Source organism: Podarcis erhardii, assembly GCF_964252035.2.
Source record: "Podarcis erhardii genome assembly, chromosome: 14".
In the NCBI taxonomy this organism is placed as follows: domain Eukaryota; kingdom Metazoa; phylum Chordata; class Lepidosauria; order Squamata; family Lacertidae; genus Podarcis; species Podarcis erhardii.
This window is the reverse complement of record NC_138503.1, coordinates 49,202,571-49,221,973: the sequence shown is the minus strand read 5'-3', so window position 1 is coordinate 49,221,973 and position 19,403 is coordinate 49,202,571. Positions and strand designations below refer to the sequence as shown.

The following is a 19,403-nucleotide window of genomic DNA, read 5'->3' as shown; positions in this document are numbered from 1 at the left end:
GGGGGGGGGGGGGGGGGGAATGCAGGGCAGATACCAGGGAAAAAACAGTGGAAAGTGTGGAATAACAATGATGTTGTATAACCTTCCCTGAATGACTATTAATCCTTGGTAAAACAGCAAACGTTGTACAACCTCCCTGTAAAACTCCATGCCTGAATTAAAAACTTGTCTGGAAGCAACTTGAGAATCGTAGTCTGTTAACTCGCATGGTAATTTTTACTTATATAAAAAGTCAAAGCAAAATTCCAAAATGCATTTGCAATCCAGTCGCAGATCCCAGGAACTCAGGCCCAGTTGAATTAGACACAACACAGCATAGTTATGGTATTAGGCCACAACTTTATTAAATTTCAGATGGCTTAGGCATTGGGCATATATTCCTCTCAGCCCCCGATTGGGGACTGAGGCAGAGAAGGTATAGCCTTATGAGGCTTTGCCCTCGGGTGGGAAAAATATTGTGCCCGGGAAAGGGAGATGGGAGTCAACAGACACTCAAGGAATAGTTTCGGAGAAAAAGCTTTATTTCTACCATCCATGAACTGGTAGAAGGAGCAAGTGTGATAGTTCACAAATAAGCACGGGTTCACAGTCATTTGCACAGAGCATATATTCCCCTTCCAGTTCCCTCCCCTTCCTCCTCCTCTTCAAGAGTCCTGCCCCATGTTGAGTTTCCTGAGCATGAACAGAAAGCTCCTGTCTGGGAAAGGGGGGGGGGGTGAGAAGCCAAGGGGGTCGAGGAGCCTTGTGGTTCAGCATGTCCAAGATGTTGCAACTGAATGAGATAAGATTCAGTTCTCAGGCCTGAGTATTCTTGGCAATGACAGCAGTGGCGTAGCGTGGGTTGTCAGCACCCGGGGCAAGGCAAATAATTTGCGCCCCCTAACCCGTGGATTTTGGCAGGGGGCAGAGAGCTGCGAGTGCGAGCACACCCCCCCAGATGTTGCGCCCGGTGCGGCCGGCCCCCCCTGCACCCCCCACGCTACGCCACTGATTGACAGAGTCTATTCATTAGCCTTTAAAAGTAACATTTTGCCTATGCACAGCATCTTGTGAGAGAGCAGTTTGAGGCCTGGGGTGATTATTGAGGGGGGGTGACTTCGGGCCTAGGTGGGGCCACCTGTCCTCACCTTCCTTCAAAGGGAAGGCAGGAATTATGGGGGACACAACGGCCAGCCCAGGGATGGTGTGATCCCAGGAGCCAGAGAAAGGTGCGCCGGGTCGCAAAAGCCGATCCCATCAAGACTGGTGAGCAGTCAATTAGAGCAGTATTTCAGGACTTGTTAACAGGTTTGCACAGGTTGTTTGCCAGTTTAGTGCAGCAGTTAAGTGTGTTGGGACTAACAACCGGGAGAACAGGGTTCAAATCCCCACTCAGCTACAAAAACTCGCTGGGTGACCTTGGGCCAGCCCCTCTCTCAGCCTAGCCTACCTCTCAGAGCTGTTGTGAGGATAAAATGGGAAGAACTATGTATGCTGCCTTAATGTCCCTGGAGGTTATAAATGTAAAAATGAATTAATTTTTTTAAAAAAATGTATTTTGTGGTTTTTTAATTGTGATTTTATGTTGTGAACCCCCCTGAGATCTATGGATATAGGGCAGTATACAAATTTAATTAATAACAACAATTCAGGTTTATTTTTGAGTAAACATAGCTGCAAATCAATTTAAATTTGATTGTTTTCTGTGATACACGAGTATTGTCTTTTATGATTAAGGGATTGTTAGCTTGCTTGTTTTATTTGGTAGAAAGCTGGAGAACAGCAGCACTAGTGATGATAATAAAAAATAAAACAGTGTTAAATTAACTTGCAGTAATAATGGTATTTAAAAAATAAAGTCCAGTGCTTCTGCGGTCCAAGCATGTGTGCGTGTGCAGGCTTACTCGCGCGCAAGAACCTTGCATCCCAGCAAAACCTCATTCCCAAAATGAGAACAGAGAACAGACAGAGAAACCAGTAGGAGAACATTTCAATCTCCCAGGACATTCTATACAAGATCTCAAAGTAGCTGTTTTACTACAAAGGAATTTCAGAAATAGACTGGAAAGAGAAGCTGCTGAATTACAACTTATCACCAAACTCAAAACCATGGAGAAACCTGGTCTGAACAAAGACCTTGGATTCTTATCTCATTATACATGACAAAGCCATTTTTCACCTTCTCACCCCTTGCTTTTTCCTGTAAGACCTATTGCAGTCGTTAAGAGTCGTCAACAGGCTCATCACAGCTATCTGCCAATCACCCATTCCCACCACCCTTCTGAGTAATACCCCTCCCCACCTTCTCACTATATAGAAGGGTCTGGTGACTTCTGTTTCAGTGTATCTGAAGAAGTGTGCATGCACACGAAAGCTCATACCAAGAACTGACTTAGTTGGTCTTTAAGGTGCTACTGGAAGGAATTTGTTTTGTTTATTCCCAAAATGAGTTTATGTAGGAGATTCCAATGGCAATTTTCACCAAGGTAAGTCTGCACCGGGTTGCAGGATAAGATGCCTCTGGAAAAGCTAACACGGCGGCGGCAGCAGCAGCATCCCGTGTGCAAAGGAGGAGGAGCAGCCAAGCTGACGCGCAAACTCTGAGACCAGTTTTGCAAGGGCGAGAGGTTTTTCGTGCTTTTCTCGCGACGCCCGGAAAAGTGGGGGAGGGGGAAGAGGAAAGGGAAAGCGAGAGAGAGTGCACGAGTGCAAAGCTTAAAAATAGCAGCGTGCAAAATAAATAAGGGCAAGCACGAAATAAAAGGAGAGGAAGATTTTTTTATTTTTTATTTTTAAATAATGCATGCAATTAAATGAATAACGAAACAGGAGCAAGCTAGCAGGAGAGGAAGAATTCTTTTTAAAAAATATATGCATGCATTTCAGTAAATAAGGAAACGGGAGCAAGCAAGCAAAGAAGAGAGGAAGGAGGTTTTTGTTTTTTTTTAAAAAAAAATATATGCACGCAATTAATTAAATAAATAAGGAAACAGGAGCGAGCGAGCAAAGAGGAGAGGGAAGGGAAAAAATTAAAATATACGCATGCAATCAAATAAATAAGGAAAGAGGAGCAAGCCAGCACAGAGGAGGCATCCAGAGGCCATGGCGACGCCTGGAGGAGCGTCGGCTGTCGGGGGTTCTCGCCCCGACGAGCAGCCCTCGGCGCCCCCCGGAGCCCCCCAGGCCGCGGCCCCGGCGGGGGAGCAGCAGGCGCCGCCTCCGCCCCAGCAGCAGCCCTCGCCGGCCGAGCAGAAGTTCCAGTCTCCCGCCGGGCAGGCGCCTCCGCCCCCGGGGGGGCAGCAGCAGCAGCAGCAGCAGGGACCCCCGCAAGCGCCCGGCGCCCACCCGGGCCAGGAGGACTACTCTTTCCTCCCCCTGGTGCACGACATCATCAAATGGTAAATGGCCCCCGAGGGAGGCGGGTGGGTCGAGTCTACCGCTGAAGGGGAAACAATTTTCGGGGAACAATTCATCATTATAATAATAATAATAATTTATTATTTGTACCCCGCCCATCTGGCTGGGTTTCCTCAGCCATTCTGGGCAGCTTCCATAAAAACCAAAAATACACTAAAATATCACAGATTTAAAACTTCCCTGAACAGGGCTGCCTTAAGATGTCTTCTGAATGTCAGGTAGTTATTTATCGCTTTGACATCTGATGGGAGGGCGTTCCACAGGGCGGGTGCCACCACCGAGAAGGCCCTCTGCCTGGTTCCCTGTAGCTTTGCTTCTCGCAATGAGGGAACCGCCAGAAGGCCCTCGGCGCTGGACCTCAGCGTCCGGGCAGAACGATGGGGGTGGAGACGCTCCTTCAGGTATACTGGACCGAGGCCGTTTAGGGCTTTAAAGGTCAACACCAGCACTTTGAATTGTGCTCGGAAACGTACTGGGAGCCAATGTAGGTCTTTCAAGAACGGTGTTATGTGGTCTCGGCGGCCGCCCCCAGTCACCAGTCTAGCTGCCGCATTCTGGATTAGTTGTAGTTTCTGAGTCACCTTCAAAGGTAGCCCCACGTAGAGCGCATTGCAGTAGTCCAAGCGGGAGATAACTAGAATGCTGGTTGTGGCCTTAGAAAGCTGTGGGGTCAAGGCTACCTGAAATAGCCTGCACAAACCTGCCCCGGGCTCTTGAGTCCCTTTCGGGAGAGGCCGTTTCTCCTGCCACCCTCATGGGCACTCCTGGTAGGGTTGAGGGACGGGGCCTCCTCAGTGGTGGCCTCCCCCAGGCAACTTTGGAACTCCCTGCCTCAAGAAGGTAGGCTGGCTCCTTCCCATGGGCAGGTGAAGATTGTCTTATTCCAACAGGCCTTTGGGAACGGACTGCTTTTAACGAAAGAGCTGGAGCAGTGCTGTTTGCATTGTAATTGTTTGTAGGGGTGTATGTGGCGTTAGGGGGAGAGGTCGTTCCTCTGGTGGGGGGACACGCTGTGCTCCTTCTGGGGGTAGTTTGCCCACCTTTGGTTCCCCACCTTGCACTCGGCTCTCACCTGTGGCTCCTAGAAGCTTTCAGTCATTATATTATTATATTATAACAGCGGCCACAACCCGAGAATGGCTTTGGCTGGCTGGCTAAACCAGGTGAGGGGATTAGGGACTCCTCCAGCATGTGAAGACAAATAGAATCAGAGACTTGTGCAGTTGGAAGGGACCACGAAAGGTCCTCTAGTCCAACCCCCTGCAATGCAGGAATCTTTTGCCCAATGTGGGGCTCAGACCCACAGCCCTGAGATTGAGAGTCTCATGCTCTGCCGAATGAGCTCTGGGTGAAACCAAGAGTGGAACCAGTGGTCAAGGAGGTGGTTTCTGCACATTCTGTAGAGAAGCCTTTCTCAACCTGTGGGTCCCCAGATGTTGTTGAACTACAGCTCCCATCACCCCTAGCTAGCAAGGCCACAGAGCTCAGGGATGATGGGAGTTGTAGTCCGGCAACATCTGGGGACCCACAGGTTGAGAACTGCTGCTGTAGAGAGAAGAGAGGGATGGATGGATCTTGTCCACATCGAAGGCAGAAGCTCTGATACATCTTGTGTATCACAAGGCATCTCTGCTGCCTTGTGGGGTATCTTTGGGGGAAGAAATGCCTAAGGAATAAACCCTACACAAATCTGGAGTGGGGTCGCTAAGACAGTTGGATCACGCCTTGTATGATTCCTTCCAGCAACTCCTGCGGCCAAGCTGGTGCCAAACATCTCGCTCTGCTTTCCTTTGGACCGCATCAACGAGGCCGAGAACGGGGTCCTTTCGCCTGGGTAGCCCAGGACCCCCATACCCCCAGCCCAGGCTTGCACCACAGAGAGAATATTAGAATAATAAAATTGTAGAGTTGGAAGAGAACCCAAGGATCAGGCATAGGCAAACTCGGCCCTCCAGATGTTTTTTTGGAACTACAACTCCCATCATCCCTGACCACTGGTCCTGTTAACTAGGGATGATGGGGAGCTGTAGTCCCAAAATGTCTGAAGGGCCGAGTTTGCCTCTGCCTGGTCTACTCCAACCTGCAATTCAGGAATCCTGCTCACAGCTGTTCCTGGGTGGGTTTGAATCAACCTTATGGTTAAGAGCCAGACACACTGACCCATGGGGGTATGGAAAGGGGTTCGGGGTTCACCTCTTCCCTATTTTATCCTTGCAGTGGCCCTATGAGGCAGAGAGAGTGTGACTGGCCCGAGGTCACTCAGTGAGTCTGGTGGCTGAGCAGAGATTTGGAATCGTAGAATTGTAAGGATTGTAAAGTTGGAAGGGACCCCGGGAGTCCTCTATAACAACAACAACAACAAGAATTTATTACTTATACCCCGCCCATCTGGCTGGGTTTCCCCAGCCACTCTGGGTGGCTCCCAACAGAATATTAAAAAGACGATTAAACATTAAAAACTTCCCTAAACAGGGATGCCTTCAGTTGTCTTCTTAATGTCAAGATAGTTTTATCTCCTTGACATCTGGTGGGAGGGCCTTCCACAGGGCAGGTGCCACCACCAAGAAGGCCCTCTGCCTGGTTCCCTGTACCTTCACTTCTCACAACGAGGGAACCGCCAGAAGGCCCTCGGAGCTGGACCTCAGTGTCTGGGCTGGATGATGGGGGTGGAGAAGCTCCTTCAGGTATACAGGACCGAGGCCGTTTGGGGCTCTAAAGGTCTTTAAACATTTTTTAAAGTAGCTACAAAGAAGGTCATGAACGTTTCCGAGAATTAAAGGCCTCTGTGTTCTGCATGGTGTCCCGGGAACATTGTGGCTCATGATGCTTCCGTGGGCGCCTGCTTCCTCCCAATTCCCTGTTGAATTCCCATTCCTGAACCCGTGGCGCCCTGCTACCATAAATGGCATGTGAACGTCATCTTAGCTGCTCTCTTCCTCTCTCTCTCTCTCTCCCTTCAGCATGGATAAAGACAGCCAAGACGTCCACCAGGTTTTGAACGAGCTGAGGACCAAATTCGTGGAGGTGCGGAAGGTGGTCCAGACTATGCAGGGGATCTCCGTGAGTCCCGAGCAGCAACAGCTGCAGCTTCAAAGCCTCCGGGAGCAAGTCAAGACCAAGAGCGAATTGCTGCAGAAGTACAAAAGCCTCTGCATGTTTGAGATCCCCAAGGATTAGGCAGGAAGAGATCCGAGGCTCTGCAAAGAGACTCCGCTGGTTCTGGAAGCAGTCTGAGGGAACTGCAGTGCTTTTGGCACCAAAGGGAAACACAATTTTCTTGCAGCAGCTCATAAGCTGTAACACACTGTCCTGGTGTGCACATTGGTGTTTTGGTTTAGAGGCCCAGTTTCAGCAGAACGGGGAATGTGCCTTCTGCATTTTGCAGGCGGGTGCGAGTTGCACATTTTGTATGCTCCTCAGTCTTAAAAATAACTAAAACTGTAAAAAAACAAAAACACAAAAAACAACAACCCTGCACATGGAAAACTAGAATGTCAGGGAGAAAGATTCCTTGACATGCTGCTTTTCCAGAAGCAAGGAGCTGGTGCTTTTTTTGCTTTTCCTCTTCAGTGGACGTACATTCAATGCAAGCAACACATTTCCACCAGTAGCCTCCATCACCCGTTGCTTGAAATGTATAAACTGTGTCCAAGAGGATGCTAGAGCAGGCTGTTACTATTTCCCTTCATCACCCATCACCTAAGAAGGCAATTACCTGCTTTCTTTCGCTGAGGACATCAGGAAAAAGCAGGAGAGAAATTTTGCAGACGGACAAAATGACAAAAGCATGACTCCTTTAGTATTCCTGGAGACTTAAGAGCGGGTAAAGTCTGCTCCTGTTTCTGGGGAAGGAAGCAGTTTGACAGGGCAGCCTCAGTTTACAAATTTGTGTATATTTGTTTATATATTCTTTTTGCTGGGTTAAGCCTTCTTTAGAAAAATGATACTTTTAATAATTTGCGTATATGTCTGTTTTGGGGGGAAACCCTGAAAAATAAATCTGGGACTGTGCTGCAGACACTGCCTCTTAGCTAAGACAACCTGTAACTAGATTCCTTGCATGGAATAATGATATTATTTGTGTAGTTCTTCCCAGTTTGCTCGTGCAATTGTTTGTTTGTTTAAGAAGCTGATAGTCGCATTTGGTGCAGCAATAATCCAGTGACAGTCATGGGAGATTCCATTGCAGAACTATTCTGACTTCTAAAACGTCGCTGGCTTGCTGTGCCAGCAGAGAGTCTGTAGCCTTTTCCCCAATCGGGAGAGGTATTGCTTGTCTGTTTTCTGCCTTATTTACTTGCTAAATTTATATGGCAAATGCACAAGCAACCAAACATTTAAAAATAATTCCAATACAGGTGCAAACTGAACGATTGGCGTATGTTTTCTCAGAATCGTAGAAGGGGACCCCAGGGATCATCTAGTCCAACCCCCTGCGATGCCGGAATCTCAACTTTGCATTGCAGTGTTTTGCCAGGAGAAGGAAGGGGAGCACAATGCCCTCTTCAAATACCCAAAGGGCTGTTTCATAAATGAGGACGAGAACGTCTTCCTCTGCTGCCCCAGAGAGATTTGTGGCTGTGAGGAGCGGGATTTGAACCCTGGTCTTCCAGGTCTTAGTCTAGCTCCCTAACCGCTACACCATTAGAAAAATGAATCCGTTTATGACGACTACGGAAGAGCAGAAATGGAGGTGGGGGCAGACGGCGAGAATATGGAGTCCTTTTCCATGCACACACTTAGTCTTAATTGTAATATTTGCAGTAGGGCATCGGGACAAGGGGCCTTTGCTAAAAGTGTCAGGACAAAGCTGAAACGCAGGACGTGCGTGGGGCAATACGACCTGAGCCATCTGATCTCTTTCCTGCTTGCCAACTTGAAATAACACTACCCTGCCTCTGAATCCATGGGAACTCTGCAATTTCAGCATCGGCAAGCGTGGGTCAGGATTATTTATTCCTACCGGCGCTGGTTCTCACATCCAATCAGAGTCCTGAAAAACAGGCAGGCTGCCGCAATGAAGGGGAAGGGGGCCGTGGCTGATGTCTGAATCCTCTGACCTGTCATTTACAGAGGCAAAAGGCATTGTCGGCTGGCCCGGGGGGGGGGGGGGGAGATGGGGGCGTTGCGTCGCCGGAGCTGCTGTTTGTGCCGTTTCAGGTGTGCAAGTACAGTACATTGGCCCCCACCCAAAGTCACGCGGGGAGAGTTCCCATTGTTGTTTTGTACTCAATCTGCAGAGGACAATGCGGGTACATTACAGAGGGTGTGTTCGAGGAGGCCGCTAACGGGGTCATTGAGGGCTGCCTTCCCGCAGCTCACCCTTGGTACATTTAACGAAAATTGCCCTGCCCGCTGTTGACATTTGAGGGACCTGCAAACTTCCCTTCTGATTCAGGCGGTGATTCAGGCGGGGGCAAGATGTAAGGCACATACCTGAAGACTTATTCAGAGCCAAGTATTGATGCACAGGGAGAAAAATGCAGAGAGATTAAAGAACTTGACGTCAGGGGCTGCTTGCAGGCTTTCCATGGGCATCTGAAAACAGGGCGCTGGATGGACCCATGGGAGTGCTGGCCTGATCCAGCTTCTTCTTAGGTTTCCAATCAGAAATAGGTTTCCATCTAACTGCTTCCAACATGGCTGGTTCGAACCTCACTCCCTGCACTCGAAAGGTGCACCGTCTTTTCCCCGAAATGTGTGTGTGTGTGAACTACCCACATGGGACGCGGTTGGCGCTGTGGGTTAAACCACAGAGCCTAGGACTTGCCGATCAGAAGGTCGGCAGTTCGAATCCCCACGACGGGGTGAGCTCCTCTTGCTCGGTCCCTGCTCCTGCCAACCTAGCAGTTTGAAAGCACGTCAAAGTGCAAGTAGATCAATAGGTACCGTTCCGGCGGGAAGGTAAACAGCGTTTCCGTGCGCTGCTCTGGTTTGCCAGAAGGGGCTTAGTCATGCTGGCCACATGACCCGGAAGCTGCATGCTGGCTCCCTTGGCCAGTAAAGCGAGATGAGTGCCGCAACCCCGGAGTCAGTCACCACTGGTCAGGGGTCCCTTTACCTTTAACCTACCCTCAGAGGAGGGAATCCTCGGACAGGGGAAGGGGCTATAGCTTGGGTAGAAGATTTGGCCTGCGTACAGCAGCTTTTGACCTCTGTAGGCAAGGCTGGGGAAAACTGATTTGCTGGAGAGCCACTGCCAGCCGTTATAGCCAAGGCTGAACTAGGTATGCCAATGGCCTGGCGTGATGGAAGGCAGCTTCAGATGCCCCTGTTTAATTCAGCCCTTTACTCAGAGTCATGAGGTCTGGAACCTTATTTATTTCCAATGGAAGGACTGTACTTCAATGCTCCAGTGCTTCCTCTCCTGCATTGCATGGGGTTGAACTAGATGACTCTACAATTCTATTATTCCATTATACAGTGGTACCTCAGGTTACATACGCTTCAGGTTACATACGCTTCAGGTTACAGACTCCGCTAACCCAGAAATAGTGCTTCAGGTTAAGAACTTTGCTTCAGGATGAGAACAGAAATCATGCTCCGGCGGCGCAGTGGCAGCAGGAGGCCCCATTAGCTAAAGTGCTTCAGGTTAAGAACAGTTTCAGGTTAAGAACGGACCTCTGGAACGAATTAAGTACTTAACCTGAGGTACCACTGTATTCTCTCTCTCTCTCTCTCTCTCTCTCACACACACACACACACACACAAAGTAAAACAACCCCAACTAGTTTTGCAGAAGAAAAAAGAGATACAAAGAGCTTTTCAGAATCTTTGCCCCTCGCGTCTTGTAAATGCCAGGAAGGGAGGCCAACAAGGAAATGGAAATATGCAGTCTAATTCCCATTTCCCTCTTTGTCCCTTTTCAGGCGGGGAGCATTAATGCTGCCGTGGGGTGTGTGTGTGTAATTATCCGGATGTGAACGGTAGACTTGTTATTAAATTGCTTCCTGCGATGCTAAGGGTCTCCTCTCTGCAGACACACTTGGCACATACAAGAGGGGGCGAGGTGTTGGAGCGCACCCATGTTAAATACTTTTCAAGGGACATTTGCATGTGAACGTTTCCCCTGGTGCAAAAATAAAGTAAAACCCGACCCCATTCCTCTTGGGTTCCTAGGAGAATCGCCATAGTCTGTGCATGCAGAAGGTTCCAGATTCAATCCTTGACATTTCCAGGTAGGGCTGGGAGTAGCCTCTTACTGAAAGACCCACTTCCAGTCGACTAGTGTCACGGTGAGCCGGTCAGAAAACCACAGAGTTCTGAGCCGGAGTTAACTATTAGCAAAAACACAGATCTTCACAGACCTGTGTCAGGCCTACTGAGCACAGCAAAGAAAATCCTGTGCTGCAAAACAGAACACTCAGAACAACAAAAGCAACAGGTTGGCTAATAATACACTGACTATTTTTATAACACTATACAGTTTCAAAATTCATAAACGGAAGACATTTAATATGTGCATGGAGTCACAAACTAAGAATCAAATAAAGGCTCACATTTTGAAGAATAACCCATTCTCTGCGTCTCTACTACACTACTACAGGTACATTGATGATCTATTTTTTGCTGTTTAGTAATGAATATGGTTTTCTACAGTTCTCCACTTGGATTAATTCAATACACCCGGCTTTATCTTTTTCAGGACTTCATACATTTCTAGATGTTCAGGTGGTAAAACGGGATGGATGCCGGGTACGTGTTGTCTACTGAGCACAGCAGCTCATGCCCTGTAGGTTCTGCTCCATGAAATCAAGTGCTGAGACTGAAAGCCTCTCTCTCTTTTTTAATAAATCATTTTTATTGAGACTGAAAGTCTGCCTCCCCACAGCTGTCTAGATCCCCTCCTCTCCAAGGCTTCTTCCAAGCAGTCGGAGACTGTGCCTGTGCATGTCTTTGTTCCACCCTTTTCATGCCTCTTCTGGTTCTGGGAGACCAGGGGGGAGGGGAGCTCGTTGTGGCAGCAAGGCGGGGGGGGGGGCACTTGTGATTCTTCACCAGCCAGACTCATCTCTGCCTCTTGGCCTCGCTCCTTTCCTGCTTCAGCTTCTTCCTCTGAGTCTGGACTGCTCTCTGCCACAGACTCCTCCCGCTCACTTAGCCCTGTTGCCTCTTCAGCTTCCGGCACCTCTTCCTCCCCGTGTTCTCCCTCTGACCACTCATCGTCTCACCAACGCTCCCCATCTCTGAGCCTTCTTCCCTCGAAAGAGAAGGAATGAGCTATTTTGGTTTCTATGAATAAAGCGTTAACTTCACTGACACCAGGTGTTTTATTGCTGGCCAGCCCCTGACTCCAGCTCCTGACAACACGGTCCCCTGGCCTAGCCCCTCCGTCGTCGTTGTTTCCCGACATGCCCATGCATTCAGTGCATCAGTGAAACTCCCCCCCCCCCCAGTAGTGTGAAACCATTTTCAGTCTGAGGGCCACATTCCCTCATGGAGAACCTTCCGGAGGCCACATGGCAGTGGCAAACAGGACACTGGTCAGAGGCAAAAGTTGGCAAGTGCAATGCTTTTCTTTCTAGCCGATCTTCTCTCCGGGCAAACAAGACCCATTCCAAGCCAACGGGAAACACTCAAAAGAGGACACAAGGGGTGGGGAGGGGGCATGGCTTAGGGAGGGGCATTTCGTAGTGAAAGTCCTGAGAGTCAGAAGGAGAAGCCTGCGAGGCTGCATTTGGCCGCACTAGACTTGTCAGGTCAAGAGCATCACAGAATGTGAGATTTCAGGGCCCAAACCCGAGACCAAGAGGTGGACCTTGGAGACGGAGGTTAATTGGGAATGGCGGAAGACAGACCCCACCCCCAGTGTCTGTGCTATAATTTGCAGCCAGCTCCTGATGAAGCTTGCAAGCTGCACCAACAACCTTCTTAATTTTTGTTTAATTAAAGGCATTCTCCCCCACCTGGAGATTCAAATTCTCCACCTGGAGGGAGCAAACCTGGAGGTCTGGCAACCCTAAACCCAGGTTCTCCCAACGGCCTCAAGACAATTGTGTAACCTGCATTTTGTTAACTGGCAGTGTTCGGAGACAAGGTGTACTGTTTATTCTTAAGGGCTAAAGATTTCTCAGCTGCCAATTTCCTATGTTATGCTGATTCTGGACTCTGTGAGGGCTGCTGTGCCCCCAAAAGGTGGCCTAGAAATCTTAGCAGAAAAGACACAAGAAAGGGCTCTGTGTTTATACGCACTTAGGTGGCGTGGGACCTCTGTGCGGTGTAGACAGTACTGAAGTACTTCAGTATAAGGCAGCCTCTGGGGTTAAAGTAGACTAAAGTATAAAGGGGTTGGACCAGGTGTGAAGAAGAATTGGGCTCATAAATCTGGCTGGCTTTTGTTCTGGCTGAGGACCAAACCAAACCGTCCCGCTCACTTTGACTTTTTCCGTATAGAAAACAGGAGTGGGAACAGTATGTGCAAGAGGCATCTACATTCAGAAACATCTCTTAATGTTTAACATCCCGTCAGATGGAAGATTTTCTGTGACATGAACTCTTTGACTCGTCCCAATCAATGAAGGGGGGGGGGTGGTGTTTTTTCTAAGCCTTGCATTTTCTTATTACAATTCCCCCACTCCCCCCCCCAATAACAAGCTACCATCCCCATTTCTCCAAGCAGCTAAAAAGGATATAGAGGGTCTCCTTCCCTCCCTGGACCAGTTGCTTTCTCCTCCTAACAACCCTGTGAGGTAGGCTGGCTGAGAGAGAGCGATTGGCCAAGATCATCTTCTGCATGGCCAAGGGAGAATTTTCACCTGGGTCTCCCTATTCCTTGTTCAACATTACAGCAGATGGTCCAGGGTGAGTATTCCACTTCAATCACTTTTGCCAATACCTATATATTGATATCATGTTTCATAAATTGGGGCGGTGTGGGGAGAAGGGCATATGTATTTTAGCTTTCTGTTCATTGAGTTTTCCACCTGCATTCCCCTTTGTAAACCATCCAATTCCCCCCACCCCCAACTTGCCCCTGTAATGTTTGACGTCCTTTTGATGGATAGCTTAAACCTGGACTGCAGTGTGTCTACTTTAGCGTAAGCATCCCTGAATGGTTGGTTGTATGAATCCAGCAAAGATCCATCCCCCCCCCCCACAAAAAGTGTCCAATTTGCTACATCTTGCCGATGGAGCTTATCTATGTTTACTCAGAAGTAAATCCTTGTGTGTACAATGGAGTTTACATGCTCTAAGTAAGTGTGATTAGGATTGCCACCAGTGTCTATCACTATTTGAGACATCTGTGAAGGGATTTATGGAGGGCAGTGGGTTAGCCATTAGCCAGGATAGTTAAATGGTTCCTCAATGTTCAGAAGTGTAGCTCTTAAGTGTCAAAATGCTCAAAATGCATAGTACCTTCTAGCCATCATTTTGTGCAAGAAACTATAGATGGGGATGCAGAACCCAGCAGGGCATTGGAGAGTAGATGGTGGGGGTGGGTGGGTTTACATTTCCTAGAGAAGTATAAACTCCCAGTTTCCTATTAACAGGATTGCTAAAAACTGTGATATTAACGGGGGGGGGGGGGGGGGTGCCATAAGTCGCCAATAGATGTCGCTCTTCAGCGAAATGGTCTTGTTTGACAATTGGGTTGGGAAGGCTGTTTGGGTTGCAGAGATTCACCTGCAGCCTTAGAACCCACCCTATCTCGTAAAAGAAACTTTGGGATTGTGCCAAAGGTGAGAGGAAACTGTGACATAACAGTAGTCGTTTGCTTGTAGGAAACTTTTTTTGTTTTCGCAGCGTGGTGGCATGTCACTCAGAAGACAGTTTCTGGTCTTGTCTGTTGATGTGGTCCTTTTGTATTCCCCAAGTCTGAATTCATCAAAGCTCCCCCCACCCCTCCCCATGTTATGCTGGATTCATCAGCTTCCCGCCCCCCCCCCATGCCGTTAAATCCACCAAGCTACACTCTTGGGGGATGCATAAAAATCCAGACTTCTGGATTGGAGACGAGAGATTGTTGGGATGCCCCACCCCCTCACCCTAGCTCCCCCTTCCATTGTTTAAATAGCCCACCTGCTGCAACCTCCCTTTTCGGAAACACCAAAAGCCGGACAAAGCGATTTCTCATTATTTTCAAAAGTTTTATTTTTGTAGAAAAAAAAAAATATTAACAAAGCTCGTCGCAAGAAACACTGAGCTGCGATTTTGTTCAAGTCCATGGACCAGAAAAAGCTCGACATATAAAGTGCCTGTTTGCTTGAATGCAATTTTCTCGTTCTGAGAGAGAAAAAATCAAGACAGAGAAAGGCGAATGTAAACAAGGAGCGGCTTTTCAACAGCCAACTCCCCCCCTCCCCAAAACAAGCCCCTCATAGTCCCAAACATTGGGGCTGAGGGGCACAATAGAGAGTTTTGGCAGGTTATTTTCAGCAGCAACAATGGTTAAATTCTTCTGGAGTTGCTCCACAGAAAACATCACAAAGAGACAGCCTTGAGAGTAACTTCACAGTTCAATAATGGCTGTTTTCCCCCTCCCCCCCGAATCCCCCCCCAAGTACTTTAAAGACAAAATACAATGCAGAGAGACAGGAAGGGAAACATTTCTCCTTCCCACAAAGTTTTTCTTTCTTTCCCTTTCTTGCAAATGTCTCTCTCTTCTCCACGTTCAAGTTCTTAAGTCCATCTATCAGCCAGGGAACTCCCGCTGGCAAATCCCAAGACAGCTCACCTCCAAAATCTAAAAAAACGAAATTGCGGGGAGCCGTTGGAAAAAGAGTCCCCTGAAAAGAGCTTGGAGGAATTGTGGCCTTTGGCATGGGAGCTGTGTCGCCGCCCTTGGCAGAGAAGGCGCATGCTGCCTCTTCTGCCGCTGCCGTAAGCGCTGGCAAGAGTTTTTTGGTAGTAAACAAGAAGCTTCCCATCTCCGCTGGGAAGGTCTTTAAGGCAAGAGTGGCTTAGCTGATCACACAGCGCTCTTTGTCCTTCGACTGCCCTCCCCGGGTGGTCTTCTCGCGAATGTACATGAGGTCGCTGTGGACGCTTGGCCGGCGAGCAAAGGGAGCCACAATGCCATAGGCGTCTCCGGCGCTATCTCCTGACCCTTCCTTCAAGAACTTTTTGCTTTTGAGAGTTTTCTTGTGCAAGAGGTCACAGTACTGAATGGAGACTTTCCGGTGGAGGTCTGGGCTCATTTCGCTGGGCAGTTTGGCCATGGTGAAGAGAGCCTGGAACATCTGGTCCAAGCTACTATTCTTCTTGGCAGAGATCTCAAAGTAGGCACACTTCTTGGGGTCCTGCCCCACCAGCTGCTCGATCTCTCGGGGGCCAACCTCGCGGTAGAAGTCACGGTCGCCTTTGTTCCCGCAGATGACCAGGGGAACATCGATGTTCTCCTTGGTTTTGTTCTTCAGGCAAGACTTGGTCTCCAAGATCTGGTGCTTTAGGCGTTGCACCTCCTCGAAGGAGTCTCGGTTGTCCAGGCTGAACACCAGGATAAAGACGTCTCCTGCAGAAAAGGAAGAAGATGGGAAACAAGGTTAGGATCTCGGTAGGTTTTTGAAAGCATTCCCTGTGCGCACTCATCTAGCCCCAGAGAAACCAAAGCAAGCCAGCAGGTGGAGTGGTTGGGCGTTTGGAAGAACTGCTTTCTGCCTGGAAGCCCTCTAAGCCGTACGTTTTTCCATCTACTTGTGCAAGTGTCTTTATTTATGGAAAGGTGGCAAGCCAATCTACATTCTCGTGGGAAACCTGCAAAGATTTTCAAATGGTACAGGAGAGAGCAAAATCTCACCAGTAACCTTCCTTTTAGCAGATAAATTCCCTTCCCATTTCCCCTTTGCTCTCTTTCAAAAGATTGCTCTGGCATTGATTGCAAAAGCCAGAAGTAAGTTGCAATGTAACCTGTGCAGATAATAAAAGCTAAGGGCTCAAACTTGCATTGCTCAGTTTTTAAGGAACTGGGGAGTTGCAAAGGGTTTTGGACATTGTTGTTGCAAAATTGCAAAGGTTTTGGGTTTTGGTTTTGCAAACTGCCCCGTTCATTAAATAAGCAGCGACGATAGGACTAAAGCAAAGCGCTTGGGTGGCTGCAATCTTCATGCACATTTACCCAGGAGTAAGCCCCACTGAACACATTACGGCTTTTACTTCCGAGTAAGCATTTCGGCTGCAGACACATTGGTTCCAAAGGGCATCGGCAGCATTGAAATGCCATTCCGACTGCAAAAGGCAGTAAGAGAAGCCTGCCTGAGGGACGCTTTTGTTTCCCACGCTAGTTTCTGCTCGCTCTTTCTCTCCGCACTTCAGCCTCTATCAACAGGTGTTTGAAACACCAGCAAATCCGCTGAGCCTGGTACATGAGTTTACAGACCAGGAGCAGCAAATTCTCTCCCAAACCATTTCCAAAACATGAGCAGCATCGTATTTTGGGGATGGGTGGCTCGCAAGGTAATGCCGTAAGCTAAAACATCTGCACCATTTGGAAAACAACCGGCAAACCGAGAGGAGCTATTAATAATATTACTAATTCTAAGATTAATAGTAACAATGGGGGGGGGTATTGATTTTTCTGAGATGCGCTGATGCGCTTCGCCTGCTGCAGCCAACCCCAAACCCCTCTCGCCCCCTTCGGCGCGCGTGTTCCCCGTTCCTGCCTCTCACCTGTGAGGATGGAGAGGCGTCTCATGGCCGGGAACGGGTGGTTCCCCGACGTGTCGAGGATGTCGAGTTGGTAAACTTCCCCGCGGATGCTGTAGAACTTGCGGTGGAAGTCCTCGATGGTGGGCGTGTATTGGTCCTCGAAGCGGCCGGTGAGGAAGCGGGAGACGATGGCCGTCTTGCCCACTTTGGACGAGCCCAGAATGACCATCCGGTAGCAGTTCTTGGCCGGGATATTGAGCTCCGAATCGCTGGGACCCATTTTCTTGATCATCTCGGCCAGGCGCATCGGGAGGCGAGGAGCAGGAGCCGCGGCGGAGAGGCGAGAGGCGGCGGAGACGGCAGGCTGGCAGCGGCTTCCCACGTCCAGCAAAGAGCGCACGGAGAGGCTGGGATCAGTTGGAGTAAACTCAAGCGCCGCGCCTGCTTATATAGCCGCGGAGCGCGGCCGGCCCGCCCCTTCGGGGGAGAGAAGGGAGGGCGCGCCGAGAGAGGGGCTGGGCTTCGCCCGGGTGCGCAAAGCGGCTCCGCAGGGAGAAGTCGGGACCGGTTTTGGACGGCTCTGGGCAGAGGCAGAGGACGGAGGCTTCTGCTGAGCCAGAACACTGGGCTCGTCGAGACCAGTGTTGCAGACACTGGCTCAGCAGAGGCTCCCCGGAGTTTCTGATAGGATTGCTCGGGGGAACATAGGAAAGTAACCTGCCAGGTCCATCCTGCTCAATATTGTCGACACGGGCTGGCAACGGCTGTCCAGGGTTTCAGATAGGCAGTGGCGTAGCGTGGGTTGTCAGCACCCGGGGCAAGGCAAGTAATTTGCGCCCCCTAACCCATGGATTTGCGCCCCCTAACCCATGGATTTGAGCCTCCTAACCCATGGATTTGCGCCCCCTAACCCATGGATTTGAGCCCCCTAACCCTAACCCCCAGATGTTGCGCCCGGTGCGGCCGCCCCCCCCCTGCACCCCCACCCTAAGCCACTGCAGATAGGTTTGCTCAGGGGGAGCATGGGAAGGTGGCTTCTGCGGAGTCGGACCACTGGGTCCATCTATGGCAGACACGGGCTGGCAGAAGCTCTGTAGGGTATCAGGCGGGGATCTGTCCTGGGGGTTGAACCTGGAGCGCTTGCCGTGCCAGGCAGAGGCTCTCCCCCTGAGCTCGGGCGTGTGATATATGGGGGAGCGAGGTCGTTAGCTTGCCAGCGAGCGGGCTACATAATTGAAAGAGCCAGACAGGCAGGAGGAGGAGGAAGAGGAGGGTCTTCGCCCCGAGGAGCTTCCAGCTTCAAACCGGGGCACGCACATAAGGAGGAAGGGGAGCAAGGGAGAGGCGAGGGTCCACAACACGCCTAGGCGCAAGAGCGAACAAATGCCATTTACGCCTAATGCAGAGTGCGTTTACTCAGAAGTAAGCCCTGCTGGGGCAGCGATGTTTCCTCCCAAGTAAGCATCCACAGGGGGGCAGCCTAATTTCGGCTGTCTTTCAGTTGGAGAGAGACAGCGTCATTTTTTTCTACACTTGTTTGCAAGCCTGCAAACTCTCCAAGCTTGGCACCTACATTTTCCTTCCTTGACTTCTCAAAAGCTGCAGGCCTTGGCAAACCTCCCCAGCAGGGGGAATTTCCAGGAGGGCTTCCCCCCCCCCCAACTGCAAGGGATAAAACTGAGCCCTGGAACATCCACACCATACATTTAAAGCTCTGCCATACCGCTGGAAGGCTGTGGAGGCACACCCAAGGAATCAGAACACTGGCAGATTCTGAAGTATTTCTTCATGCAGAGTTGAGTTAACCTATGGAACTCACTTCCACTGGAGGCAGGAATGGGCACCAGTTTGGACGGCTTTAAAACAGGATTGGACAAACACATGAATGATAAAGCTGTCAATGGCCACTAACCACGATATGTGCCATGGTTTGCCTCTGCAGGGAACTGAAGTCTTCCCACGGGCTGGATGCTGAGCTAGGTGGCTTAAAAAAAACCAGTTTCCATCTAGATTGAGAAAAAGAATGACTTATGTGTGTTTTAAGTCAGTCATGTGTGCACAGCCAAACACACATGGAGAATCCTGGGAACTGTAATTTGTTGAGGGTGCTGACCTCACAGAGATGCAATCCCTAGCACTCTATAAAAGCTACAGTCTCTATGGAGCTCTCTATGGTGGTTAAATAGGCACAATAGTGCTTTAAATGTATAGCGTGGATGTTTGCTCAAAGGGTGTGGTTTTTTTTGAACCATGAATTTTAGCAGCAGCCCCAGAACAAGTGAAAAGCATCTCTTGAGCATGTGCAGAGTGTGTCACCGCTGGATAACCACAGCTGTAAATCTGCAACGATATGTTTAGATGGCTTTGCGAGTTCAGGGTTTAAATCTCACCCTAGTCCTAGATGACTTTGGGCAAAACACTGT

General features: G+C 49.5%; 2 protein-coding genes across 2 annotated transcripts; one reads left to right on the top strand and one right to left on the bottom strand.

The window, feature by feature from the left end:
• The first annotated feature begins 2,619 nt into the window (after positions 1 to 2,619).
• MED9 (mediator complex subunit 9) lies at positions 2,620 to 7,766 on the top strand. Its single transcript, XM_081840128.1, has 2 exons — positions 2,620 to 3,377; positions 6,357 to 7,766. Exons 1-2 carry the CDS (start codon positions 3,082 to 3,084, stop codon positions 6,571 to 6,573), a joined length of 513 nt encoding a protein of 170 aa, XP_081696254.1. The 5' UTR covers positions 2,620 to 3,081; the 3' UTR covers positions 6,574 to 7,766.
• A 6,696-nt stretch (positions 7,767 to 14,462) lies between these two features.
• RASD1 (ras related dexamethasone induced 1) lies at positions 14,463 to 17,411 on the bottom strand. Its single transcript, XM_081840469.1, has 2 exons — positions 17,002 to 17,411; positions 14,463 to 15,847 (listed from the first exon to the last, which is right to left on the bottom strand). The coding sequence occupies exons 1-2, from the start codon at positions 17,285 to 17,287 to the stop codon at positions 15,297 to 15,299; spliced, it is 837 nt and encodes a 278-aa protein (XP_081696595.1). The 5' UTR covers positions 17,288 to 17,411; the 3' UTR covers positions 14,463 to 15,296.
• Positions 17,412 to 19,403: the final 1,992 nt, after the last annotated feature.